The sequence below is a fragment of the Nomascus leucogenys genome, chromosome 10 (assembly GCF_006542625.1).
Source record: "Nomascus leucogenys isolate Asia chromosome 10, Asia_NLE_v1, whole genome shotgun sequence".
Classification (NCBI taxonomy): domain Eukaryota; kingdom Metazoa; phylum Chordata; class Mammalia; order Primates; family Hylobatidae; genus Nomascus; species Nomascus leucogenys.
Window position 1 is genome coordinate 54,035,818 of NC_044390.1, and position 27,165 is coordinate 54,062,982.

The 27,165-nt window shown below is 50.4% G+C and overlaps 1 protein-coding gene across 6 annotated transcripts in view; it reads right to left on the reverse strand.

Moving 5' to 3' along the window:
* Positions 1–27,165, reverse strand: part of MYO9B (myosin IXB) — a 134,667-nt gene that overhangs the window by 69,795 nt on the left and 37,707 nt on the right. For all 6 annotated transcript variants that reach the window (XM_030820498.1, XM_030820503.1, XM_030820501.1 and 3 more), the window contains exon 3: positions 169–263. In XM_030820498.1, the coding sequence (XP_030676358.1) occupies positions 169–263 (95 nt within the window). The remainder of the gene's footprint in view (positions 1–168; positions 264–27,165) is intronic.

Consider the following 27,165-nt stretch of genomic DNA (forward strand, 5'->3'; position numbering starts at 1 on the left):
CTACTGCTCCAGACCTTCACCTCAAAGACTTAAAACACACTCGCTCTCCTGTACAAAGCATAAACATCCACACAGCCATGATCTCCACATCTCACTCCCATGTGTGTGTCAGGAAGCAACAGTGTGTGGGGCCAGCTCCCACCAGTGGGGACCCCAGGGACACCTCACCCTCTCACGATGCCACTCTCTAGGTAGCTGACTTGGATGAATTTCCCAAACCGGCTGGAGTTGTTGTTGTGGGCTGTCTTGGCGTTTCCAAAAGCCTGCAAGGAAATCAAAAGCAGGTTTCAGATCAGGAGGATGGAATTTCTTTTTCTTTTTTTTCCTCTCATTTTACACTGTGCTTTTATTTTTATTTTGTATTGTTCAATTTATTTATTTTTCCTCTTGGAGACAGTCTTGCTCTGTCACCTGAGCTGGAGTGAAGTGGCACGATCTCAGCTCACTGCAACCTCTGCCTCTCGGGCTCAAGCAATTCTCATGCCTTAGCCTCCTGAGTAGCTGGGACTACAGATGCACGCTACCACGCTGGCTAATTTTTGTATTTTAGTAGAGACGGGGTTTCACCATGTTGCCCAGGCTGATCTAGAACTCCTGAGTTCAGGCAATCTGCCCGCCTCAGCCTCCCAAAGTACATGAGTAACTGTGCCCGGTCTCTATTTTTTCTTTTTCTTTTTTTTTTTTGAGATGGAGTCTCATTCTGTCGCCTTGGCTGGAGTGCAGAGGCGCGATCTCAGCTCACTGCAACCACCGTCTCCCGAGTTCAAGCGATTCTCCTGGCTCAGCCTCCTGAGTGGCTGGGATTACAGGTGCATGCTGCCATGTCTGGCCATTTTTTTGTGTTTTTAGTACAGATGGGGTTTCACCGTGTTGCCCAGTCCACTCTCAAACTCCTGAGCTCAGGCAATCCGCCCACCTTGGCCTCCCAAAGTGCTGGGATTACAGGCGTGAGCCACCACCCCTGGTCTCTTATTTTTTCATTAATTGTTCCTGCAAAGCAGGGCTACCCAGTAAGCAGAGAGTAGCCCATTTTCTTTCTTTTTTTTTTGTTTGAGACAGGGTCACACAATGTCACCCAAGCTGGAGTGCAGTGTTGCGATCTTGGCTCACTGCAACCTCTGCCTCCCAGGCTGAAGCGATCCGCCTGTCTCAGCCTCCTGAGCAGCTGGGACCACAGGCATGCACCACCATGCCTGGCTAATTTTTTGTAGAGATGGGGTTTTGCCATGTTGCCCAGGCTGGTCTGGAACTCCTGAGCTTAAGTGATCCACCCGCCTCGGTCTCCCAAAGTGCTGGAATTACAGGCATGAGCCATCGTGCCCAGCCTTGGTTTATTTAATTAATATTTTCCAGATTGTGACATAATTTGCAAAAACATCATTTTATTTATTTGTTGTCTAAATAAACTTTTTTTTTTAACCTTTTAATATTATTTTTGAGATGGGGTCTCACTCTGTTGCCCAGGCTGGAGTGTAGTGGCACGATCTCGGCTCACTGCAACCTCTGTCTCCCAGGCTCAAGGGATCCTTCTGCCTCAGCCTCCCAAGTAGCTGCGACCACGGGCATGCACCACCATACCCAGCCTTAACTTTTAAGGTTTTCGGGTACACACGCAGGTTTAAGTAAGTAAACTTGTATCACAGGGATTTGCTGTACAGATTATTTTGTCACCCAGGTACTAAGCCTAGTATCCAATAGCTATTTTTTCTTTTCTTTTTTTTTTTTTTGAGACAGAGTCTTGCCCTGTTGCCCAGGCTGGGGTGCAGTGGTACGGTCTCAGCTCACTGCAACCTCCACTTCCCAGGTTCAAGCGATTCTCCTGCCTCAGCCTCCCAAGTAGCTGGGAATACAGGTGCGTGCCACCATGCCCAGCTAATTTTTGTATTTGTAGTAGAGACGGGGTTTCACCACGTTGGTCAGGATGGTCTTGATCTCTTGACTTCGTGATCCGCCCGCCACGGCCTCTCAAAGTGCTGGGATTTATAGGTGTGAGCCACCGCGCCCGGCCCCAGTAGTATTTTTTCTGCTCCTCTCCCTCCTCCCACCCTCCAGGAGGCCCCATTGTCTGCTGTTCCCCTCTGTGTGTCCATGTGTTCTCACCATTTAGCTCCCACTTGAAAGTGAGAACATGCAATATTAGGTGTTCTGTTTCTGTGTTAGTTTGCTAAGGACAATGGGCTCCAGCAAGGATGGAGCTTCTATAGGCCTCAGCCTGGAGCCCTGGGCCTCCCTCCTTCTCGGCTTTGAGGACACTCACTTGTCCCCAAGAGAGTAGGCTATAAGTCACTTAGAAGCCCAGATAAGACCTGGAAAATACAGAGGTGTATAGCCAAGGCCCATCCAACATTTCACTCTTTATCTCTGTGCCTGAGGTTGTGTGTGGTGCTCAAGTTTGTTGTTTTTTTGAAACAGAGTCTTGTTCTGTGGCCAGGCTGGGGTGCAATGGCACAATCTCAGCTCACAGCAAGGTTCAAGCGATTCTTGTGCCTCACCTTCCCGGGTAGCTGGGGATTACAGGTGTGCACAACCACGCCTGGCTAACTTTTGCATTTTTGTAGAGACAGGGTTTTCCCATGTTGTCCAGGCTGGTCTCGAACTCCTGACCTCAGGTGATCTGCCCACCTTGGCCTCCCAAAGTACTGGGATTACAGGCATGAGCCATCATGCCTGGCCGGTGTTCAAGTTTTAAGTCTCTGACATTAAAAATGGCAATTGCCTGAATTCTTTTCAGTTATAATCATTCATCTGATAGGGTAAACCACACCCTGTGGGCCAAATCTGGTCTGATGCTTGTTTTTTTAATTGCCTGCGAGCCAAGAATGGTTTTCACATTTGTAAATGGCGAAACAAGAAACAAACAAACAAAAACCCAAAGAAGAATATTCCCTGACGTGAAAAACCTTTTCATATTTCAGCGTCCATCAATGAAGTTTTATCGGTACACGCCAGGCTCATTCAATTGTGTTGCAACAGAGACCATCTAGTCTGTGAAGGTGCAAACATTGCCTATTGGGCTCTTTGCGGCAGGAGTTTTGGACTGATCTGGACTCTGGGCTCACTGCCGGACACAAGGCAGGGTGAGTGGAAGCTCCCTCGAGGAGCCCTAAAGTTTGGTGGGAAGATAAGTGGATTCACAGAGCAATTAAAAAAAAAATTGGGGTAAAACTAACATGACATACAATTAACCATCTTAAAGTGTACAATTCAGTGGCATTTAGTACATTCACAATGTTGTGCAGCCATCGCCTTTACCTGGTTCCAGAACATTCTGATCCCCCCAAAGGAAACTGTCCCCATCAGCAGTCCCTCCCCATTTCCCTCCCCTAGTCCCTGGCAACCACCAATCTGCTTCCTGTCTCTATGGATTTGCCTGTTCTGGGTATTTCAGGTCAGTGAGGTCATACACTGTATGGCCTTTTGCGCCTGGTTGCCGCTTCTTTTTTCTTTTCTTTCTTTCTTTTTTTTAAGAGGCAAGGTCTTGCTGTCACCCAGTGGTGCAATCATAGCTCACTGCAAGCCTCAACCTCCTGGGCTCAAGCAATCCTCCTGCCTCAGCCTCCCAAGTAGCTGGGACCACAGGTGCATGCCACCATGCTTGGCTAATTTTTAAAAATTTCTGTAGAGACCACATCTCTCTAAGTTGCCCAGGCTGGTCTTGAACTCCCGGCCTCAAGCGATCCTTCCACCTCGGCTTCCCAAAGGGCTGTGATGGCAGGCACAGTGGCTCACCTATAATCAATGTTTCATTCCTTTTTCACAGGACAATCGTTTTGCTCTGTACTGAGGAGTCCACACGTAGAGGGAAGTGTGTGCAGTGGTCCCCTCTGGGGCCTTCCATGTAACCATCACCTGGATGAAGATGGGGGACACCCACTCTCTGTCCAGATTCCTGGGGTTCCCCCTTCCCATGAGGGACTTACTGCTCCAGAGTGGTTAAGATGGAGCCCTGGGGAAACTTGAGGCAGGGAAGGTGCCTGGGGCAGGACAGAGAAGCTGAGAAGAGGTGGTGGCTGGGGGAAGGTGGGGGGTTCTTTCATTTAGGGAGAAAGAAGATGGGGTGAGGCCAGCAGGATGCGGGCTGTAAGGCCTGGTAGATGAGAGAAAGGAGGCAGAGCTAGTCCTGGGGCCTGGTGTTCCACTGTCCCCGTCCTTGTGACTGCTAGGTTTGGGGAAGAGGTGACATGGCAAGGGGAGGGCACAGGGGCAGGGGGCACGCCCTGGAGTCACACGTGGAAAGTTTGGCAGCAGTGATGTTCCAGTTTGAGAGGCTGGGCCGCCCAGGGAGGATAGGAGAAGCGAGGCCACAGTGTGAAGGAAGTGGCAAGGCCATTGCCAAGGTCCCATTGTAGGGGGTGGGGGAGGTGGTGGCTAAGCACACCAGGGAGGCAGAAACTGGAGACACAATGACACAGAGAGACAGGATCTTCCTGAAGGCCTCATTCCACAGGGGGATGGATACTGGTTGTTATGGACTTCATGTCTGTGTCCCTCACACAATTTTTTTTTTTCTGAGACAGGGTCTTGCTCTGTTGCCCAGGCTGGAGTGCAATGGTGTGATCTCGGCTCACTGCAACCTCCACCTCCCGGGTTCAAGTGATTCTCGTGCTTCAGCCTTCTGAGTAGCTGGGATTACAGATGCGTGCCACTACGCTTGGCTAATTTTTGTATTTTTAGTAGAGACAGGGTTTTACCATGTTGGCCAGGCTGGTCTCGAACTCCTGATCCCAAGTGATTTCCTTGCCTTGGCCTTCCAAACTGCTGGGATTATAGGCTTGAGTCACCATGCCTGGCCCCCGACAAACTTTATATGTTGAAATCTAACCCTAAGGTGATAGTTTCAGGAGGTGAGGTCTCTGGGAGGTGATGAGGTCACTTCCATGGGGCCCTCATGAATGGGATTAGTGCCCTTACAGAAGAGGACCCCAGAGAGCTCCCTCACTCCTTCCACCACGTGAGGACATGGGAAAAAACACCATCGATGAACCAAGAGGGCCTTCACCTGACACCAAATCTGCCAGAGCCTTGACCTTGGACTTCTCACTTCCAGAACTGTGAGAATATATTTGTTGTTTCAGCCACCTGGTCTACATGGTACAGTCATGCACTGCACAGCAATGACCGTCAATGATGGACCACATATATATGACGGTGGTCCCATAAGATTATAATACTGTACTCTTACTGTACTGTTTGTTTCCTTCCATCCATCCATCCCTCCCTCCCTCCCTCCATCCATCCATCCATCCATCTAATCGTTTTTTCTTTTTTTTTTTTTGAGACAGAGTTTCACTCTTGTTGCCCAGGCTGGAGTGCAATGGCGCGATCTCAGCTCACCACAACCTCCGCCTCCCGGGCTCAAGCGATTCCCCTGCCTCAGCATCCCGAATAGCTGGGATTACAGGCATGCATCACCATGCCCGGCTAATTTTGTATTTTTAGTAGAGACGGGGTTTCTCCATGTTGGTCAGGCTGGTCTCAAACTCCCAACCTCAGGTGATCCACCTGCCTCGGCCTCCCAAAGTGATGGGATTACAGGCGTGAGCCATCATGCCCGGCCCCATCCATCCAATCTTTTTTTTTGAGACAGGGTCTCACTCTGTCACCCAGGCTAGAGTGCAGTGGCACGATCATGGCTCACTGCAGCCTCAACCTCCAGAGCTCAAGGTGATCCTCCTGCCTCAAGCTCCCGGGTAGCTGAGACTACAGGCAAATGTCAGCACACCTGGCTTATTTTCTTGTAGAGAAGAGGTTTCACCGTGTTGCCCAGGCCAGTCTCAAACTCCTGGGCTCAAGCAATCTGCATACTTTGGCCTCTCAAAGTGTTGGGATTACAGGTGTGAGCCAAAGTAACCAGCCTATCTATCTATTTAGAGACAGAATCTTGGTCTGTCACCCAGGCTGGAGAGCGGTGGTGTGATCTTGGCTCACTGTGGCCTCGACCTCCTGAGTTCAAGCAATTCTCCTGCCTAGGCCTTGCAAAGTGCTAGGATTACAGGAATGAGCCACCAGGCCTGGCCTATGTTTAGATACAAAAATATTTACCATTGTCTTACAACTGCCCACAGTATTCAGTACAGTAACATGCTGTACAGGTTTGTAGCCTAGAAGCAATGAGTTATACCTATTTGTTTTTGCTTTTTTTGAGATCGAGTCTCACTCTGTTGCCCAGGCTGGAGTGCAGTGGCATAATCTTGGCTAACTGCAACCTCCGCCTCCCAGGTTCAGGCGATCCTCCTGCCTCAGCCTCCAGAGTAACTGGGACTACAGGCACAAGCCACCACGCCTAATTTTTGCATTTTTTAAATAAAGACAGGGTTTCACCAGAGTTCGAGGCCAGGCTGGTCTTGAACTCCTGACCTCAGGTGATCCACCTGCCTTGGCCTCCCAAAGTGCTGGGATTACAGGCATGAGCCACCGCACCCGGCCAGCTACATCTATTTGTATAGGTATAGCCTATTAGTGGTTATATATTAACACACCTATTAGTAGTATATAACCTACTAAACACCTATAGCCAAAGTGTGTAGTAGATTATATCATCTAGGTTTGTGTAAGTTCACTCTAGGATGTTCTTGTGACCACAAAATCACCCAATGACGCATTTCTCCTGTAGTTAAGCAATGTGTAACCATATTCTGTGACAGTAGCCCGAACAGATTAAGACACTGGCTGACCACTGAGTGGAGGCTTTGGTGGGGCAGCCTGAACAGGGAAGTACCATTAAAAATGCAACTGACTGGCTGGGCGCAGTGGTCACGCCTGTAATCTCAGCACTTTGGAAGGCCGAGGCAGGAGGATGGCTTGAGGCCAGGAGTTCGAGATCAGCCTGGGCAACATGGCGAAACCCCGAATCTAGAAGAAATTAAAAAAATTAGCCAGGTATGCAGCAATCCCTTTACTGGGCATATACCCAAAGGATTATAAATCATTCTGCAATACAGATACATGCACACGTATGTTTACTGTGGCACTATTCACAATAGCAAAGACTTAGAACCAACCCAAATGTCCATCAATGATAGACTGGATTAAGAAAATGTGGCACATATACACTATGGAATACTACGCAGCCATAAAAATGGATGAGTTCATGTCCTTTGCAGGGACATGGATGAAGCTGGAAACCATCATTCTCAACAAACTATCACAAGATCAGAAAACCGGACACCACATGTTCTCACTCATAAATGAGAGCTGAACAATGAGAACACATGGACACAGGGAGGGGAACATCACCCACCGGGGCCTGTGGGGGGTGGGGGGCTAGGAGAGGGATAATATTAGGAGAAATACCTAACATAGGTGACGGGTTGATGGGTGTAGCAAACCACCATGGCATGTGTATACCTATGTAACAAAACTGCACGTTCTGCACATGTATCCCAGAACTTAAAGTATTAAAAAAAAAAAAAAAAAGCCAGGTATGGTGGTGGGTGCCTGTAGTTCCAGTTACTTTGGAGGCTGAGGTGGGAGGACTGCTTCAGCCCAGGAGGTTGAGGCTGCAGCTGCATTTGCGCCCCTGCACTCCAGCCTTGGCAACAGAGCGAGACTTTGTTTCAAAAACAAAAAAGGATCTGACCATGGAAGGCCCAGATACTCCCTTGGAGAAGGCTCCATTCAGCTGCAAAGCCTCGGGCAGAGCTTAAAGCCCGGACAGTTGCTGTGGCTGGACCCATGCGCGGGTCACACTACTCAAGGAGCTGGCTGTTTGGGTCATGGGACAAGGAAACAGGGAGAAGCTCGAGATCATGGGGCACAGAGCCAAGGAGGAAAGGTGATGATGAGGGGGCCCCAGAGAGAGAGATGACCTGGCCCTCTACAGAGAAGGGGGTCGGGGAAATAGCCAGGTGCTTTTGGTGGGGGGGACTGGTTCGCCACATGAGCCTTGCTCACCTGTTGATTTTTTTTTTTTTTTTGAGACAGGGTCTCACTCTGTCGCCCAGACTGGAGTTTAAGTGGTGCGACCATAGCTCACTGCAGCCTCAACCTCAACCCCCAGGCTCAGGCGAGCGTCTCATTTCCGCCTTCTAAGGAGCTGAGGCCACAGGTATGCATCACCGCACCTAGTTAATTTTTTTTTTTTTTTTTTTTTTTGAGACAGAGTTTGCTCTTGTTGCCCAGGCTGGAGTGCAATGGCACAATCTTGGCTCACTGCAACTTCCACCTCCTGGGTTCAAGCGATTCTCCTGCCTCAGCCTCCCGAGTAGCTGGCATTATAGGAATGTACCACCACACCCGGCTAATTTTTTATTTTTAGTGGAGACGGGGTTTCTCCATGTTGGTCAGGCTGGTCTTGAACTTCCAACCTCAGGTGATCTGCCAGCCTCGGCTTCCCAAAGTGCTGGGATTACAGGCGTGAGCCACTGTGCCCGGCCTAATTTTAAAAATTATTTTTGTCGACACGGGCCTCATTATGTTACCCAGGTTGGTCTGGGGCTCCTGGACTCAAGCAATCCTTCCATCTTGGCCTCCCAAAGTGCTGAGATTACAGGTGTGAGCCACTGGGCCCGGTCTGACCTGTTGAACTTTGAAACAGTCTCTGGAGGGTCTGATGAAACCCGGGGGGGCTCACTGGTGGGTGGGAACCACCAGGGGCTCTGCTGGTGAAGGTGACTTTCCTGGGTGCCTATGGGAATTTTGGGGGGTGAACCATCCTGTGTGATGGGGGCGTCCTGTGCTACACAGTGTTGAACAGCATCCCTGGCCTCCACCTACCTGATGCCGTCTGGGATAACCAAAGAATGTCCCCAGAGATCGCCAAATCACCCCGGCTGGGGAGCATTCATGTACACAGACGGAAATAAAAGGGGTTGCAGGGCTGGGTAGTCAGGGCTCACTGGTCCCTTTGTCCCTTCCATAGGTTCCCATGTGCGCTGCATTCTAGGTGCTGAGGGGTCCCTGCGGTCTTCCTAGGTTTCATTTCCAGCTCTCCAGAGGGTAGCTGGAGAACTTTTTTGTTGTTGTTGTTTGGAGTGAAACCCCCAGTCTCAAGGCACCCACCGACTCGTTTCCTTGGATGCTCCCGGGACCCTGCAGGGCCATAGTCTGGAGCTCACGCAGGAAATGAGCTTCAGCCTGGGGCCCTGTGCCTGGGCCTAGGCCCTCCTCCTTGCTCCCTGCCTGACAGCACGAAGCCCAGCCTCACCTATGTGGTCCCACGACCAGACTCTCCTCCCCAATCAACCTCAATTCAAAGAGATCTGTCAGGGAAACCCTAAAATAAAGTCCCAGGAAGGGGCTCAGAGAGCTTCCCCTGCTTGTCCTAACTATGAGCAGATGGTGAAGGGATGCCTGTCCTCGGGGGTGGGGTGGGGGAGACAGTCCTGTTGGTGGCCCTGGGGTGTCTAGAGCAGGAAACTGGTCTCTCTCTGAGCCAGGGTCCCCGCAGTACCTTGGTGTAAAGCCTGGCCTGTGGCAGAGGTGTCCCAGAAATGTACATTCATACCCTAAAGTGCCACAGTGCTCACTTTAAACCCAGGGGACAAGTCTCTGCAGTGACTTCTAATATCACAGCCAGGTCTGGTGTCTTGGGAACGTAACACAGGGAAAGCCTTTGGGATATGAGGGGCCCCTCCCACCACCTTGGCTGCCCAAGGGCTGGCTTTCTGGTTCTGCGATTACCCCGTGCACCAATTATCCATGCATAGAGGCTGCTCCCAGGCCCGGTGACTTCACGCGTCTGGTATGCGGTCTCAGCACACTGCGACTTTTCAAAGCCCATCTAAAAATATCCGGTTGGTGCTATTATACATCCGAGGGGGAAGTGCGGGCCCGGCGCTCGCAGCGAGGGGTGCTATTGTGTTGCTGCTCGGCTGGGCTGGCCGGGGGCTTGCACGGTCTCAAAGCACAAGGGTGGCTGGTGTGCCTGGAGTATCATGTGGGGTCCAGGGTGGACAGAAGGGAGGAAGTGGGACCCCGGTGTCAGCAACTATGCGATATAATCTGGCACACGCACTGGGAAGGCGGATGCCATGGTCCCCCCAGGCTACAAAACCCACAGCGCTGGACTCGCTCAAAACCAAAAAAGGCCTCTCCTTTAACAGAAACACATTTTTTTTTTAATAATATAAAAACATGTTTCTAATATAAGTTGTAAACTTTGGAAAAAAATTATTATTTCACTAGGTCTAGCAATCCCACTTCTGGGTATATATCCAAAGGAAATGACATCAGTACGTGGAAGAAATGCTTGCATTCTCATGTTCATTTCTGCACTAATCACAATAGCCAAGACATGTGTCCATCAACAGATGAATGAATAGACTGGGTTCAGTGGCTCACTCCTGTAATCCTAGCACTTTGGGAGGCCGGGGAAGGCAAATCACTTGAGGTCAGGAGTTCGAGACCAGCCCGGCCAACATGGCGAAACCCCATCTCTACTAAAAATACAAAAATTAGCTGGGCGTGGTGGCGCATGCCTGTAATCCCAGCTACCCAGGAGGCTGAGACAGGAGAATCGTCTGAACCCAGGAGGTGGAGGTTGCAGTGAGCCGAGATCGTGCCACTGCATTCTGACCTGAGCAACAAAGCAAGACTCTGTCTCAAAAAAAACCAAAAAACCCCACAGATGAACGGATAAAGAAACTGTGGTTTATATACACAATGGAATAGTATTTGGCCTTAAAAAAGGAGATCCTGGCTGAGCATGGTGGCTCACACCTGTAATTCCAGAACTTTGGGAGGCCAAGGTGGGCAGATCACTTGAGGTCAGTTCGAGACCAACCTGGTTAACATGGTAAAATCTCATCTCTACTAAAACAGAAAAATCAGCTGGGCGTGTTGGTGGGCGCCTGTAATCCCAGCTACAGGGGAGGCTGAGACACGAAAATCGCTTGAAACTAGGAGGCAGAGGTTGCACTGAGCTGAGATCGCGCCACTGCACTCTGGCCTGGGTGACAGAGTGAGTCTGTATCAAAACAAAACAAAACAAACAAACAAACAAAAAACAAAAAAAGAGATCCTGTCATTTGCAACAACATGGATGAAGCTGAGGGATACTATGTTAATAAGCCAGGCACAGAAAGGCAAATACTGCATGATCTCACTTGTGTAGAATTTTTAAAAGTTGAACTCATAGTGGGAAAGGGGGAAGGGAGTGAGGGTTGAAAAGTCACCTATTGGATACAGTGTTCACTATTTGAGTGATGGGTATATTAGAAGCCCAACCCTAACCATTGCCCAATATATCCCTGTAACAAATTACACATGTACCCCTAGTCCAAAAAAAAACCTCACAGAAGTAGAAAGTAGGGCTGGTGCTGTGGATGATGCCTGTAATCCCCCAGCACTTTGGGAGGCAGAGATGGGAAGATCACTTGAGGCCAGGAGTTTGAGACCAGCCTGGGCAACATAGTGACACCCCATCTTTACAAGAAATAAAAAATTAGCTAGGTGTTGTGGGACACCTGTTGTCCCAGCTACTCAGGAGGCTGAGGCAGGAGGAGCGCTTAGGCCCAGGAAGTCGAGGCTGCAGTGAACTGTGATTGCACCACTGCACTCCAGCCTGGGTGACAGAACAAGACCCTGTCTCAAAAAAAAAAAAACAGAAGTAGAAAGTAGAATACTGATTACCGGGGGTGGGGGCAGGGTTGAGGAGATGCTGGTCAAAGTATATAAATTTCAGTTAGAGAGGAGGAATAAATTCAAGCAATCTATTGAATAACATGGTGACTGTAAATATTTTTGTATTTTGAAAATTCCTAAGGGAGTAGATTTTAAGTGTTTTCATCACAAAACATGTTGAGTATGTCAGGTAACGCTTATGTTAATTAGCTCCACTGACCATTCCACAATGTATACGTATTTCAAAATGTCATGTTGTACGTCATGAATATATACAACTTTCATCAATTAGAAATAAAATAGGCTGGGCGCAGTGGCTCACACCTGTAATCCCAGCACTTTGGGAGGCCGAGGTGGGTGGATCACAAGGTCAGGAGATTGAGACCATCCTGGCTAACACGGTGAAACCCTCTCTACTAAAATTACAAAAAATTAGCCGGGTGTGGTGGTGGGCGCCTGTAGTCCCAGCTACTCAGGAGGCTGAGGCAGGAGAATGGCACGAACCTGGGAGGTGGAGCTTGCAGTGAGCCAAGATCGTGCCACTGCACTCCAGCCTGGGCGACAGAGCGAGACTCTGTCTCAAAAAATAAATAAATAAGAAAGAAAGAAAGTAAGGCCTGGTATTGTGGCTCACACCTGTAATTCCACCACTTTGGAAGCCAAGGTGGGTGGATCACTTGAGGTCAGGAGTTCAAGACCAGCCTGGCCAACATGGTGAAACCCCATCTCTACTACAAATACAAAAATTAGCTGGGCGTGGTGGCACGGGTCTGTAGTCCCTCCTACTCGGGAGGCTGAGGCAAGAGAATTGCTTGAACCCAGGAGGTGGAGGTTGTAGTGAGTCAAGATTGCACCACTGCACTCCAGCCTGGGTGACAGAGCAAGACTCTGTCTCGAAAAAAAAAAAAAAAAAAAGCTGGGTGCAATGGCTCACACCTGTAATCCCAGCACTTTGGGAGGCCAAGGCAGGAGATCACTTGAAGTTCAAGAACAGCCATGAGATCCTGTATCTACAAAAAAGAAAAAATTAGGCAGGCGTGGTGATGCATGCCTGTGGTCCCAGTTACTCAGGGGGCTGAAATGGGAGGATCACTTGAGCCCAGGAGGTTGAGGCTGCAACGAGCCATGGTTGTGCCATCATACTCTAGCCTGGACGACGGAGTGAGACCCTGTTCCCTGCCCCACCCCACCCCCCAAAAAAATTAAAGAAAAATTTTAAAAACCTCATGAAAAGTTATCACAGAAGAAAGAAATCCATAAAGCTATTGGTCATAATTCAGCTTCCCCCCAGTCACGGTTTCTAGGTAAAACTAACGTAGAGGCAGTCTTGCCTCTTCCTCTGACAGGGCTGGCCTAGGCGTGGGCCCAGTGGGGATGCCATGTACCCACCAGGGATATTGAGGGCTGGAAGAAGTCTGGTCGCCTTCCAAATGCCCCTGCCTTTGAGATTTTTCTTCTGGGCAATTTAAAAAGGTTTCTTGAATTGAGAAAGTTAGAGAATTATTCAATGAGGGCCAAGCACAGTGGCTCACGCCTGTAATCCCAGCACTTTGGGAGGCTGAGGCGGGCAGATCACCTGAGGTCAGGAGTTCAAGACCAGCCTGGCCAACATGGTGAAACCCCGTCTCTACAAAAAATACAAAAATTAGCCAGGCATGGTGGTGTGCGCCTGTAGTCCCAGCTACTTGGGAAGCTGAGGCAGAAAAATCACTTGAATGCGGGAGGTGGAGGTTGCAGTGAGCCGAAATCATGCCACTGCACTCCAGCCTGGGTGACAGAGCGAGACTCCGTCTCAAAAAAGGATTATTCAATGGTACTCATTAACACATGGGCAGGATGCCTTTATTCCCACTGCTGTGATGGGGCCTTCCAGTGGGGGAGAATGATTGGGCTCAAATCTGAATATGGCTTGGGCAAGTGGGACTTTATAACCAAGGAGCAGGGTGGGAGTCAGTGGATGGAAAATTACTAAGAGGAAACATTGAGCATACAGCAGTTTCTAGCTAAACCGACCTAACAGGATTCTTGCTGAAGACAGGCCAGGGTGATCAGATAGTACCTGGGGTATGGCGGAAGATACGGAGCCCGATCAGACATCAAGGGTGATCAGCTCTCAAGGGCAGAGGGATCCTGTTAAACTGACTTAGCAGGGTCTCAGCTGAAACTAGATTTTACAAAGAAGTGCTCAGATGGGACGGGGACAAGGTTCAGGAGTTTAATGTTCGGTCAAGCAGAGAATCTTTGAAAAGAGACATCCAGGGTTGAACGTCCTGTGTAGGCAAAAATTCTACGTTTTTGTTTTTTTTTTGAGACCAAGTTTTGCTCTGTCACCCAGGCCAGAATGCAGTGGCTCACTGCAACCTCCGCCTCCCAGGTTCAAGCGATCCTCCTGCCTCAGCCTCCTGAGTAGTGGGGAGTACAGGTGTGCACCACCATGCCTGGTTAATTTTTATTTATTTATTTATTTATTTTTTTGAGATGGAGTCTTGCTCTGTCACCCAGGCTGGAGTGCAGTGGCACGATCTCGCCTCACTGCAAGCTCCGCCTCCCGGGTTCATGCCATTCTCCTGCCTCAGCCTCCCGAGTAACTGAACTACAGGCGCCCACCACCACGCCCGGCTAATTTTTTGTAATTTTTTTAGTAGAAATGGGGTTTCACCGTGTTAGCCAGGATGGTCTACGATTTCCTGACCTCGTGATCTGCCTGCCTCGGCCTCCCAAAGTGCTGGGATTACAGGTGTGAGCCACCGTGCCCGGCCAATGCCCAGCTAATTTTTGTACTGGTAGTAGAGATGGGGTCTTGCTATGTTGGCCAGGCTGGCCAGGCTACTTGAGGTCTGCTGCCCTCCCTGAAGTCCAAGAGCAGGAGGCCGACACGTCCGTGGCTCCCCTCCTGGCCCATGCCCTGCCCACCTGCCCTGACACGTTTGGTTACGTTTAGCCACAGCTCAGGTGTCTCGGCCTCTGGGAGCCTCCCTGGACCTGCCTGGACAGAGTGGGCTGCCCACTTCCCGGAGCCTTGATGCTGTTTCTTTTTGTTGTTGTTGCTGTTGAAACTGTCTTGCTCTGTCGCCCAAGCTGGAGTGCAGTGGCACGATCTTGGCTCACTGCAGCCCCACCTCCCAGGCTCAAGTGATTCTCCTGTCTCAGCCTCCAGAGTAGCTCCAACTACAGGAGCCCGCCACCACGCCCGGCTAATTTTATTGTATTTTTAGTAGAGACGGGGTTTCACCTCGTTGGCCAGGCTGGTCTCGAACTCCTGAGCTCAGGCAATCCACCTGCCTCAGCCTCCCAAAGTGCTGGGATCACAGGTGTGAGCCACCATGCCCGGTCCCTTGATGCTGTTTCTTCCTCCCTCTGCAACACCACCTCTGGATGAAGCCTCCGCCCCCCTGCTCAGGCCATGAGCCACACAGAACTTCTGATCTCCCCTGTCTGGTCAAGGCCATGCAGGCACTGAGATGAAGGAGTGACCGGTATGGCCAAGAGAGGCTGCGGCTGGAGAAAGAACATCTGCAAATATCGAGCCACCACAGAGCCTAAAGAAAGGGGCTGAAAGAGGGAGATTGTCCCCTTGCTTTTCGGTTTGCAGAAGTCCTGTCTCCTTCTAGCTGGGTAAGGTGGAGACCACCACATGACACTGGCCAGGGCCTGGCCACACTCCGCCTGAGGCCACGGAGTAGGTGACGCCTGCCTGGGGACACTGACAGCAGTCAGACCCAGACGAGAGCTGTGACCCTGAGTGCTGGTGGCTCAAGCCAGCAGGCGGAGGCCACATCCCAAGGCTGTGCCAGGCCCTCATGGACACAGGATCCCTATAGGCAGTGCCCCGTCCCAGGAGGCCCGAGGGGCCAGGGGGTTCTGCTCTGCCAGGTCTGCCAAGCAAACAGCCATGGGGCAGCCACTGGGAGCTGGGGCTGTGCTTCATGGAAATGCCAGGGAAATAAACCCCCAGGTCGACATGGGGTTGCAGGCTATTTCTTTTAGCGAGACAAGGTCTTGCTTTGTCACCCAGGCTAGAGTACAGTGGTGTGATCCTAGCTCACTGCAGCCTCAAACTCCTGGGCTTCAGTGATCCTCCCGCCTCAGACTCTCAAGTAGCTGGGACCCCCGGCACATACCACTGTGCCTTGCTAATTAAAAAAAAAAAAATTTTTTTTCAGTATAGACAGGGTCTTGCTATGTTGCCCAGGGTGGCCTTGAACTCCTGGGCTCAAGTGATTCTCCCGCCTCAGCCTCCCAAAAAGCTGGGATTACAGGCTTGAGCCACCATGACTAGCCAGGTTGCAGGCTACTTCTGCTGAGACACTTTGCAAGATTCAGTAGATCCCAGTGGCCAGGGGGAGGGTTGGAGGCTCAAGGCTACTGCTGGGCAATTTGGGCAAATTAGTTCATGGCTCTTGGATTTCAGATTTCTCTCCTGTAAGGTAAGGTTTTGGAAAAATCCTTGCCTTAGCAGATGGAGGATTAAGCGGGATTTTCTGTGTGAATCAGGGACCAGTAAACTTGTTCTGCGAAGAGGCAGGTGGTGAATGTTTTTGGCTCCGTCTGCTGTCACCACTCAGCTCTGCCAATGTGGCAGGAAAGCGGTCACAGACAAACAGGTAGGGGCATGGGTGTGGCCACATGGAGGACACCCTCCTGGTACCAGTGATCTCTACCGGGGATCTGCAAAGTGCGGCCGCCACCTATTACTGTACAGCCTACATTCTAGGGACAGTTTTCACATTTTAAAAATGCTTAGGGGGCTGGGCATGGTGGCTCACACATATAATCCCAGCACTTTGGGAGGCCAAGGAGGGCGGATCACTTGAGGTCAGGAGTTCAAGACCGGCCTGGCCAACATGGTGAAACCCTGTTTCTACCAAAATACAAAAGAAATTAGCCGGGTGTGGTGGTGCGCACCTGTAGTCCTAGCTACTCGGGAGGCTGAGGCAGGAGAATTGCTTGAACCTGGGAGGCGAAGGTTGCAGTGAGCCGAGATTGCGCCATTGCACTCCAGCCTGGGTGACAGAGCAAGATTCCATCTGGAAAAAAAAATGCTTAGGGGAGAAAAAAAGTCAAAAAATCGGCCGGGCATGGTGGATCATGTCTGTAATTCCAGCACTTTGGAAGGCCAAGGGGGGTGGGTCACAAGGTCAGGAGTTTGAGATCAGCCTGCCCAACATGGTGAAACCCCGTCTCTACCAAACTACAAAAGAAATTAGCCGGACATGGTGGCGTGCACCTGTAGTCCCAGTTACTTGGGAGGCTGAGGCAGGAGAATCGCTTGAACCTGGGAGGCAAAGGTTGCAGTGATCCAAGATTGTGCAACTGCACTCCAGCCTGGGTGACACAGTGAGACTCCATCTGAAAAAAAAGAAATGCTTAGGGGAGAAAAAATGTCAAAAGATCAGGCGGGTGTGGTGGCTCATGCCTGTAATTCGAGCACTTTGGAAGGCCAAGGTGGGGGAGGGTGGATCACAAGGTCAGGAGTTCGAGACCAGTCTGGCCAATATGGTGAAACCCCGTCTCTACTAAAAACACAAAAATTAGCTGGGCATGGTGGTGGGCGCCTATAGTCCCAGCTACTCGGGAGGCTGAGGCAGGAAATCGCTTGAACCCGGGAGGAGGAGGCTGCAGTGAGCTGAGATTGCACCACTGCATTCCAGCCTGGGCAACACGGCGAGACTCCGTCTCAAAAAAAAAAAAAAAAAAAAAAAAAAAGTCAAAAGATCTCTTGATGGCTGAAATTGATGTGAAATTCGATTTTCAGCAGCAGCAAATGACGTTTTCCTGGCACGCAGCCACATCGGTCTGGGTCTGGCTTAAGGCTGCATTTGAGTTACAATAGCAGAGTCAAGCCATTCTGACAGAGACTGGGTGGCCCCCAGGATCTGTGTGAAATACAGACTGTCTGGTTTTTGTGAGAAAAGAGTGGCCGGGAGCCGCTGTTCTGGATCCTCTGTTAAATGCCCCCTTTTCCAGGGATCCCCGACATGGCTCCAGCAGGATGGGTCGGCAGGAGGTGAGTGTCGTCCTGGGTGACTGGTCTCCCCAGGCCATGGTGGGGACGTGGAGGAGCAGGCCTGGGAAGCACCCAGGACAAAATGGGTCCACAGGGTCACGTGCCCAAGGAGGGCTGGGTGAGAAGACTCCTTGGGAGCTGGAAGCTGGGAGCAGAGGGGGTGGAGGCCAGCAGGCAGGCTGGAGGCGAGGAAGTGAGAAGTTTAGTTGATGCTTTCAACAGAGCTCAGAGCTGTGGCGAAGGCGGGGCTGAGGGAATGAGGAGGTTGGTGGGGGCCGTGTTGGGGATGATGCCAGCCAGGCACAAGGAAGACCCCGGGAAGGGGGCGGGTATAATGGAGGTGAGGAGGCAGCTATGGGGTGGAAGACAAGACTCCCCACACCCCCAAGCCCAAGCCTGTACAGGAGGCAGCTGCAGGCTCAGTTGGCCTGCAGATGTGGGGGCAGGAAGTGGAAGAGTCACCCCAACCTCATGGCTCCCCTATTTGCAGAGAAGGAAGTGGAGGCTCTCCAGGGCCCCTAGCCTAGCTGCTGCCAGGTTCTGTTCTTTTCTGGTTGCTCAAGGAGCTTGGGGCACCCCAGCAGGCTCTCGATAGCTGGTTGCTGGTCAGATGGACGGACGGCAGGGATGTACAGAGAGCTGAGTGCTCCCAACTCCATATGCCCCAGTTCACAAGAGACACCAACTGTCAGCCACAGACGCAGATGGCATCACAGCAAACACTGAAAAGCAGCAAGGACTCCCAGGGCTAGGACGCGGCCCTTTAAGAAAGACAGATTCCTGCCGGGCGCGGTGGCTCACGCTTGTAATCCCAGCACTTTGGGAGGCCGAGGCGGGTGGATCACGAGGTCAGGAGATCGAGACCACGGTGAAACCCCGTCTCTACTAAAAATACAAAAAAAAATTAGCCGGGCGTGGTGGCGGATGCCTGTAGTCCCAGCTACTCAGAGAGGCTGAGGCAGGAGAATGGCGTGAACCCAGCAGGCGGAGCTTGCAGTGAGCCGAGATTGAGCCACTGCACTCCAGCCTGGGCGACAGAGCGAGACTCCGTCTCAAAAAAAAAAAAAAAAAAAAAGAAAGACAGATTCCTATCATGTGCTAAAGTCTCAGAGCAAACCCTACAGGGGTGGGGTAGAGGGAGCCTTAAATAACAACAAATATCCAAGTGTGAAACAAGTTACTGAAATCTTACATATGTCACTAAATTTGGGTTTAGGTTATCATGAAACCACGTACTAGGTCACAGAAAAAATACAGAACAAACCAGGCTTTGATGGGGGAAGGTCCTGTTTGGTTCTCAAGGCTGTGAAAACATCTGAAGAATTTATCATATTTCCCCTAGGGCTCATCTTACCCTTTTTTTTTTTTTTCTTTTTTTGGGACAGAGTCTTACTCTGTTGCCCAGGCTAGCATGCAGTGGCGTGATCTTGGCTTACTTGCAACCTCTGCCTTCTAGGCTCAAGCAATTCTCCAACCTCAGCCCTCCAAGTAGCTGGGACCACAGGCATGTGCCACCATGCCCGGATAAGTTTTTGTATTTTTGGTGGAGATGGGGTTTCATTATGTTGCCCAGGCTGGTCTCAAACTCCTAAGCTCAAGTGATCTGCCCACCTCGGCCTCCCAAAGTGCTGGGATTACAGGTGTGAGCCACCGTGCCTGGCCTCATCTTGCCCATTTGATGCCCAAATCATTCTCTTTGGGGGTTACTTTGTTCTTTTTTCTCAGCTTGAGACAGGACATGAATTCATTTACTTCCATTCTTTCCTATTTGTGGATCTAATGTGTGTTCAGCTATGCGGTGTCCTCCTACCATCACTTTAAATATAGCCCATGGATTTTGATAACATACGGGTGTTTGTAACTGATTTTTAGAAAACCTGCAATTTTGGTCTGTTTGTACCTTTTTTTTTTTTTTTTTTTTTTTTTGAGACAGTCTCACTCTGTTGCCCAGGCTGGAGTGCAGTGGCGTGATCTCGGCTCACTGCAACCTCTGCCTCCCAGATTTGAGCAGTTCTCTTGCCTCAGCCTCCTGAGTAGCTGGGATTACAGGTGCCCAGCTAATTTTTGTATTTTTAGTAGAGACGGGGTTTTGCCATGTTGGCCAGGCTGAGCTCGAACTCCTGACCTCAGGTGATCTGCCCGCCTTGGCCTCCCAAAGTGCTGGGATTACAGGCATGAGCCCCCACGCCCAGCTGTGTTTGTATCTCTTCATCTAAGAGTTGCTCAATAGAAGTTTACTTTAAAAAAAAATTCCACATAGTTTTATTGCATTGTTAGAGTGCCACTTGTAATTGTTCTACTCTGGGAAGTTCTCAATGCTTTCTCTTTACCTGACATAGGAATGATTTTTATTTGTAGAGATGGGGTCTTGCTATGTTGCCCAGGCTGGTCCTGAACTCTTGGGCTCAAGTGATCCTCCTACCTCAGCCTCCTGAACATCTGGGATTACAAGTGTGTACCACCACACCTGACTCTGATATAGAAATGATTTTTGAGGCCAGGTGTGGTGGCTCATACCGGTAATCCTAGGACTTTGGGAGGCCAAGGTGGAAGGATTGCTTGAGGCCACGAGTTGGAGACCAACCTGGGGCAACACAGTGAGACCCCTGTCTCTACAAACAATACAAAAATTAGCCAGACGTGATGGTGGTAAGTGCCTGTAATCCTAGCTGCTTGGGAGTCTGAGGTGGGAGGATCACTTGAGCCCAGAAGATTGAGGCTGCAGTGAGCCAAGACTGCACCACTGAACTCCAGCCTGGGTGACAAAGTGAGTCCCTGTCTCAAAAAAGAAAAATGATTTTGGAGAATGTTCCATGTATGTGTAAGGAGGTTTATTCTCTTAAGAGTTCACAATATGGCCACAATGTCTGCCTTAAGTATGTGGTTTGGGTGTCTTAACATCCTTGCCTATTTTCTGTCTACTTAACCAAGCTGTGTGTGTGTTTCTCCTTGTATCTTTTAGAATTTCTACTTTGTGGCCAAGTGTGGTGGCTCATGGCTGTAATCCCAGTACTTTGGGAGGCCGTGACAGACAGATCACCTGAGTTCAAGACCAACCTGGCCAACATGTTGAAACCCCGTCTCTACAAAAAATACAAAAATTAGCCAGGTGTGATGGCGTGCGCCTGTAATCCCAGCTATTTCAGAGGTTGAGGCAGGAGAATCACTTGAACCAGGGAGGTGGAGGTTGCAGTGAGCTGAGATCGTGCCACCGCACTCCAGCCTGGGTGACAAGAATGAAACTCCATCACACACACACACACACACACTTCTACTGAATAAAGGCAGTGGCAATGTTGTTTGGTGCATAGATATTGACAAGTGTTATACCTTTATTGCAAAGTGACACTTTTGGCATCATAACCAATCTTTGCCACATGTAATGTGCAGAGGCCTGAACTGCGTCCGAATTGCAGCTCTGCTATCTCCCGTTTCTCACTGCCTGGTACACCTGTGCTTGCTTTTCCCTTTGTTTTTAACTTCCTGAAGCTCTTTGATTTAGGTGTGTCTTGTGTATAAAGCAAGGAACTGAACTTGCTTTATATACTTGCAAGCCAAGCTGAAAATCCTTTCATTTTATTTACTTATTTAATATTTATTTACTGAGATAGGATCTTGCTCTGTCCTCCAGGCTGGAGAGCAGTGGTGTGATCATAGCTCACTTCAGCCTCCAATTCCTGGGGTCCTGTGGTCCTCCCACCTCAACCTCTTGAGTAGCTAGAACTACAGGCCTTGCACCATCATGCCTGTTTAATTTTTTGATTATTGTAGAGACGGGGTTTTGCTTTGTTGCATAGGCTAGTCTTGAACTCCTGGCTTCAAGTGAGCTTCCTGCCTTGGCTTCCCAAAGTGTTGGGATTACAGGCATGAGCCACTGCAACTAGCCCTGAATGATGTCATTTAAATTTAGCAGCATCATGGCCTCATTAGCTCCTAAGGCTCTGTCCACCATGGTTGAACCTCTTTCCTGCCTGCTGATACCTGCCTGTCACTGGCTGTCTGTGTCTGTGTCCCATACTCCTAGGCTCAAGTGATCGTCCCGTCTCAGCCTCCTGAGCATCTTGGATTACAGACATGTGCCACCACACCTGGCTGTGATGTAGGAATGATTTTTGAGACTGTTCCATGTAGACTTAAGGAGGTATGAGGGGAGTGATTCTCCAGATCACTTGTGTTTTTGAGGCAGAGTCTCACTCTGTTGCCCAGTCTGGAGTGCAGAGGTGCGATCTCCCGGGTTCAAGCAATTCTCCTGCCTCAGCCTCCTGAGTAGCTGGGATTACAGGTGCACGCCACTACACCCAGCTAATTTTTGTATTTTTAGTAGAGATGAGGTTTCACCATGTTAACCAGGCTGGTCTCGAACTCCTGACCTCAGGTGATCTGCCCTGCTCTGCCTCCCAAAGTGCTGGGATTACAGGCCTGAGCCACTGTGCCTAGCCTCCGGGCAACTTTTGATGACTTCCTGAAATCATGCATCTTTTGAAGAAAGATTCTCAACTTCACTTTGCAACCAACTTGCACCGTATTTGCATCATGGGAGGAGCCAGCCTTAGGCTAAGCTGAGAGTGGAGTCTGAGTGGAGGCTCATTCTGCAAGTGTTCAGCTCATTAGGAAAGGTTTCATCTTGAGATGACGTTTGCTTCCCCACACAATCCCCAAACCACAGGGACTTGAACAGCAAGGACTTCCAGTACCTTTTTTTTTTTTTTGAGATGGAGTCTCACGCTCTCACCCAGGCTGGAGTGCAGGGGCGCAATCTCGGCTCACTGCAAGCTCCGCCTCCCGGGTTCACGCCATTCTCCTGCCTCAGCCTCTCCGAGTAGCTAGGACTACAGGCGCCCGCCACCACGCCCGGCTAATTTTTTGTATTTTTAGTAGAGACGGGGTTTCACCGTGGTCTCGATCTCCTGACCTCGTGATCCGCCCGCCTCGGCCTCCCAAAGTGCTGGGATTACAAGTGTGAGCCACTGCGCCTGGCCAGTACCTTTTTTAAAATTTTTTTTTGAGACAGGGTTTCATTCCTGTTGTGCAGGCTGGAGTGCAGTGGCACGATCCTGGCTCAACACAGCCTCCAACTCCCTGGCTCAAGTGATTCTCCTGACTCAGCCTCCAGAGTAGCTGGAACTACAGACACGCAACACTGTGCCTGGCCAATTTTCATATTTTTAGTAGAGATGAGGCTTTACCATGTTTCCCAGGCTGGTCTCAAACTCCTGACCTCAAGCAATCCAACCGCCTCAGCCTCCCATAGTGCTGGAATTATAGGCATGAGACACCCTGCCTGGCCCTTCCAGTACTTTTAATGCGGCAAAAGTGAACATTTGCACATGTAAAGAAACGTAACCTCCTTAGGGAGGGCTGGAAGGAGGGTCTGTAGCTACCATAGCACCTCTCTGCCCTCCCTACAGGTGCCACTGCCTCTCTCTGTAAACTTGGGGTGGGGGATGCCTCTTGGGGCCCCCGGGCTCCCCTTGGACCCACTCTCCAGAGCTGTGGTCAGCAACCCGTCATCCTGTGGCGGCAGCTCTTGGATATATATATATATATATATATATATATATATATATATATATAATATATATCTGCTGTAAGTGTGGGTTCCCTCACTTAAGGCAGTGGGGAAAGAAAGTCTGAATCACCAATATTTCAGTTTGCCCTCATCTCCCAAACCCCAGTGTGGGACCACTGCTGTGTCCCTTCAGTGGGCTGTGGTGAGGAAGAGAAAAAGTTGACAATCCAAGTACAAGTAAGTGGGTGTGTTAAAAATAACAGGCCAGGCGCCGTGGCTGACGCCTGGAATCCCAGCATTTTGGGAGGCCAAGACGGGTGGATGGCTTGAGTCCAGGAGTTTGAGACCAGCCTGGACAACATGGCAAAACCCCCTCTCTACTAAAAATACAAAAATTAGCTGGGTGTGGTGGTGCACGCCTGTAGTCCCAGCTACTTGGGAGGCTAAGGTGGGAGGATCGCTTGAATCCGGGAGGTGGAGGTTGCAGTGAGTTGAGGTTACACTATGGCACTCCAGCCTGGGCGATAGAGCCAGACTCTGTCTTGAAAAACAACAACAAGAAACCCCAGACCGGGTGAGGACTCATGCCTGTAAATCCCAGGGCTTTGCAATCCTCCTGCTTCAGTCTCCTGAGTTATCTGGGACTACAGGCATGTGCCACCATGTCAGGACTAAGCTGCTCTGTACCGGCTGTTATATATATATATATATCTCTCTCTCTCTCTCTCTCCAGAACATATACTCCAAGAACTGCTGCCACAAACCCACTCCAGCCAATTTCTTCAACACTCACGATGAGGACTGTTACCAATTAGCATAAAGGAGATATACATTTAGATATCTATCTATCCTTTTTTTTTTTTTTTTTTTTTTGCGACAGAGTCTTGCTCTGTTGCCGAGGCTGGAATGCAATGGCACGATCATGGCTCACTAACTATAACCTCTGCCTCCCAGGCTCAAACGATCCTCCTGCCTCAGCCTCCTGAGTAGCTGGGGTTACAGGCACATGCCTGGCTAGTATTTTTATTTTTTGTAGAGATGAGGTCTCACTATGTTGCCCAGGGTGGTTTCAAACTCCTGGCCTCAAGCAATCTTCCCGCCTTGGCTTCCCAAAGCACTGGGATTACAGACGTGAGCCTGACTGACTGGCCCTTCATTCCTTTTTACGGCTAAATAATCTCCTTTGAATCCACTCTGTTCTGAAAAGGGGCAGTAGCAGTGGCTGCCCAGCCTGTCTTGGGCGCTCGCTCCAACGCTGAACAGTAAGTATATTGTGTGGCATCCTCCTTGGGTCTGGTGAAGCCACAGCAGGCACTGCCCTGAGCCCAGAGGGATCATGTGATACAAAGCCCTTTGATGCTCCTGACAGTTGGGCATAAGCTGCTCCTCATCACCTCCATCTTGGTTTACACATCCTGCCTTTGACATATCATGGGCCTGCAATCCTCCCACCTCAGCCTCCTGAGTAGCTGGGACTACAGGCATGCGCCAGCACGCCTGGCTAATTTTTGTATTTTTTGTAGCAACAGAGTTTCGCCACGTTGTCCAGGATGACCTCAAACTCCCGAGCTTGGCTGGGTGCAGTGGCTCACACTTGTAATCCCTGCACTTTGGGAGGCCAAGGCAGGTGGATCATGAGGTCAGGAGATCGAGACCATCCTGGCTAACATGGTGAAACCCCATTTCTACTAAAAATACAAAAAATTAGCCGGGCATGGTGGTGGGTGCCTGTAGTCCCAGCTACTTGGGAGGCTGAGGCAGGAGAATGGCATGAACCCAGGAGGCGGAGCCTGCAGTGAGCTGAGATTGCGCCACTGCACTCCAGCCTGGGTGACAGAACGAGACTCTGTCTCAAACAAAACAAAACAAACAAACAAACAAACAAACAACTCCTAAGCTCAAGTGATCCTCCTGCCTTGGCCTCCCGAAGTGCCGGGATTACAGGCGTGAACCACTGGGCATCTCTGCTTTTCTTTACATGGCAGTTCCAGAGTAAGGATGGGAGCGCACTCAGGCATAGGAGGACTGCCCAGGCTCCCCTCCTTGGCCTCCCTGCTGCCTCGGTGTCCTGTGACTCCATCTCAGCACTCGCTCATTCCTGGCTCTTCCTCAGCCGACACCGGAAGCCGGCTGTAAGAAACACAGGGTTGCTGAACAGAGCCTGCTCAGAGCCTCAGGGTGCAGGGCAGTGGGAGCCACACCCCAGGCTTGCCCGTCATCCTGGATCTGTGCTCTGAATCTCCCAGTGGTGCTGTGCCCTGGCACTGAAGGGACACGGAGGCCTTGGTGTGGGACTTAAAAGGATGATGGTGGCAAGAGTATTCCAGATCGAGGACACAGCACATGCAAAGGCCCTGGGGCGTGAGAGATCAGGAGGCAGAACAGAAAGGTCAAGTGACTTGCTGCAGGTCACACAGCATGCAGGCAGCCAAGCCTGCACTAAAATCCCCACATCTGGCTTCCTGGCCATTCCTCTGAACTCCTGGAGCTGGTAAATTCTGGTTTGTAGGGGAGAGGTGAGAGGTGCCGAGAACCGGTCCAGGCACTTTGGCAGGACTGGAGATGTCCCCTCAGGCCGGCCTGCACTGAGGGCCTCTCCGGGGGCTGCCTGCCCTTGTCATCTTCTCATCCTCCTTGGAGGACAATCTTATTAACAATTACAACCTTCCACAAACAGCTCCCTCCACACAGGTGGTGGCTTCATTTAAAAGAAAATTTAAATTAAAAAAACAGGCCCAGCACGGTGGCTCACGCCTGTGATCCCAGCATGCTGGGAGGCCGAGGCAGGCGGATCACTTGAGGTCAGGAGTTTAAGACCAGCCTGGCCAACATGGCAAAACCATGTCTCTACCAAAAAATACAAAAGTCAGGTGGGCGTGATGGCGCACGCCTGTAGTCCCAGCTATTCGGGAGGCTGAGGCAGGAGAATCACTTGAACCTGGGAGGCGGAGGTTGCAGTGAGCCAAGATAACACCACTACACTCCAGCCTGGGCGAGAGAGTGAAACTCTGTCTCAAAAAAATAAAAATATAAATAAATAAATAAATAAGTAAATAAATTCATTTAAAAAATTTTTTAAAAATATAGAGACAGGCTCTCACTATGTTGTCATGCCGGTCTCGAACTCCTAGGCTCAAGCGATCCTTCTGCCTCAGCCTGCCAAAGTGCTAGGATTACAGGCATGAGCCATGGCGCCCGGCCTCCATCCAGGTGGTGGCTTCTGAATTACCACTGCTCCCTGCAGATTCTGTCCAGAGCGCCAGACCAGATTTTCAATAGCACTCTCTAAAGGCCTCTAAACTAAAGCAGGTCTCTCTGCCTCAGCACTACTGACATTTGCGGCCAGGTCATTCTTTAAAGAGGGGGGCCGTCCTGTGCACTGTGGGGTGTTTAGCAGCATCTTGGCCTCTACCCACCAGAAGCCAGTAGCATCTCTCCCTCCCCAGCTATGATAACCAAAAATGTCTCCAGCAGTTGCCAAACATCACCTGACGGCAGAATCAGCCCCAGGTGAGCACCTCAGTTCACATACCCGCTAACTAGAATCCTGTATATGTCTTTTCTTTTCTTTTCTTTTCTTTTTTTGAGGCAGAGTCTCACTGTCACCCAGGCTGGAGTACAGTGGCGCAATCTTGGCTCACTGCAACTTCCGACTCCCAGGTTCAAGCCATTCTCCTGCCTCAGCTTCCTCAGTAGCTGGGATTACAGGCGCCTGCCACCATGCTTGGCTAATTTTTGTATTTTTAGTAGAGATGGGGTTTCACCATGTTGGCCAGGCTGGTCTCCAACTCCTGACCTCAAGTGATCAGCCTGCCTCGGCCTCTAAAAGTGCTGGGATTACAGGCGTGAGCCACCGCACCAGGCCAAGAATACTGTAATGACACTGACAAAGGCAGAGGTGGCCGTAATTCACTCTCCCTTAAAGAGGTGATGATACCGTCTGGGATTTACAGAGAACCCCCTCCAGGGAAGTGTTGGGTGCTGGTGCCTGACCACTGCTAAGTCATCCCTTTCTCTCTTTTACCAGGAGGAACCACGTGTCGGGGTCACAGGGCCAGTCAGCAGCTGGGCAGAAGATGCCAAGCTG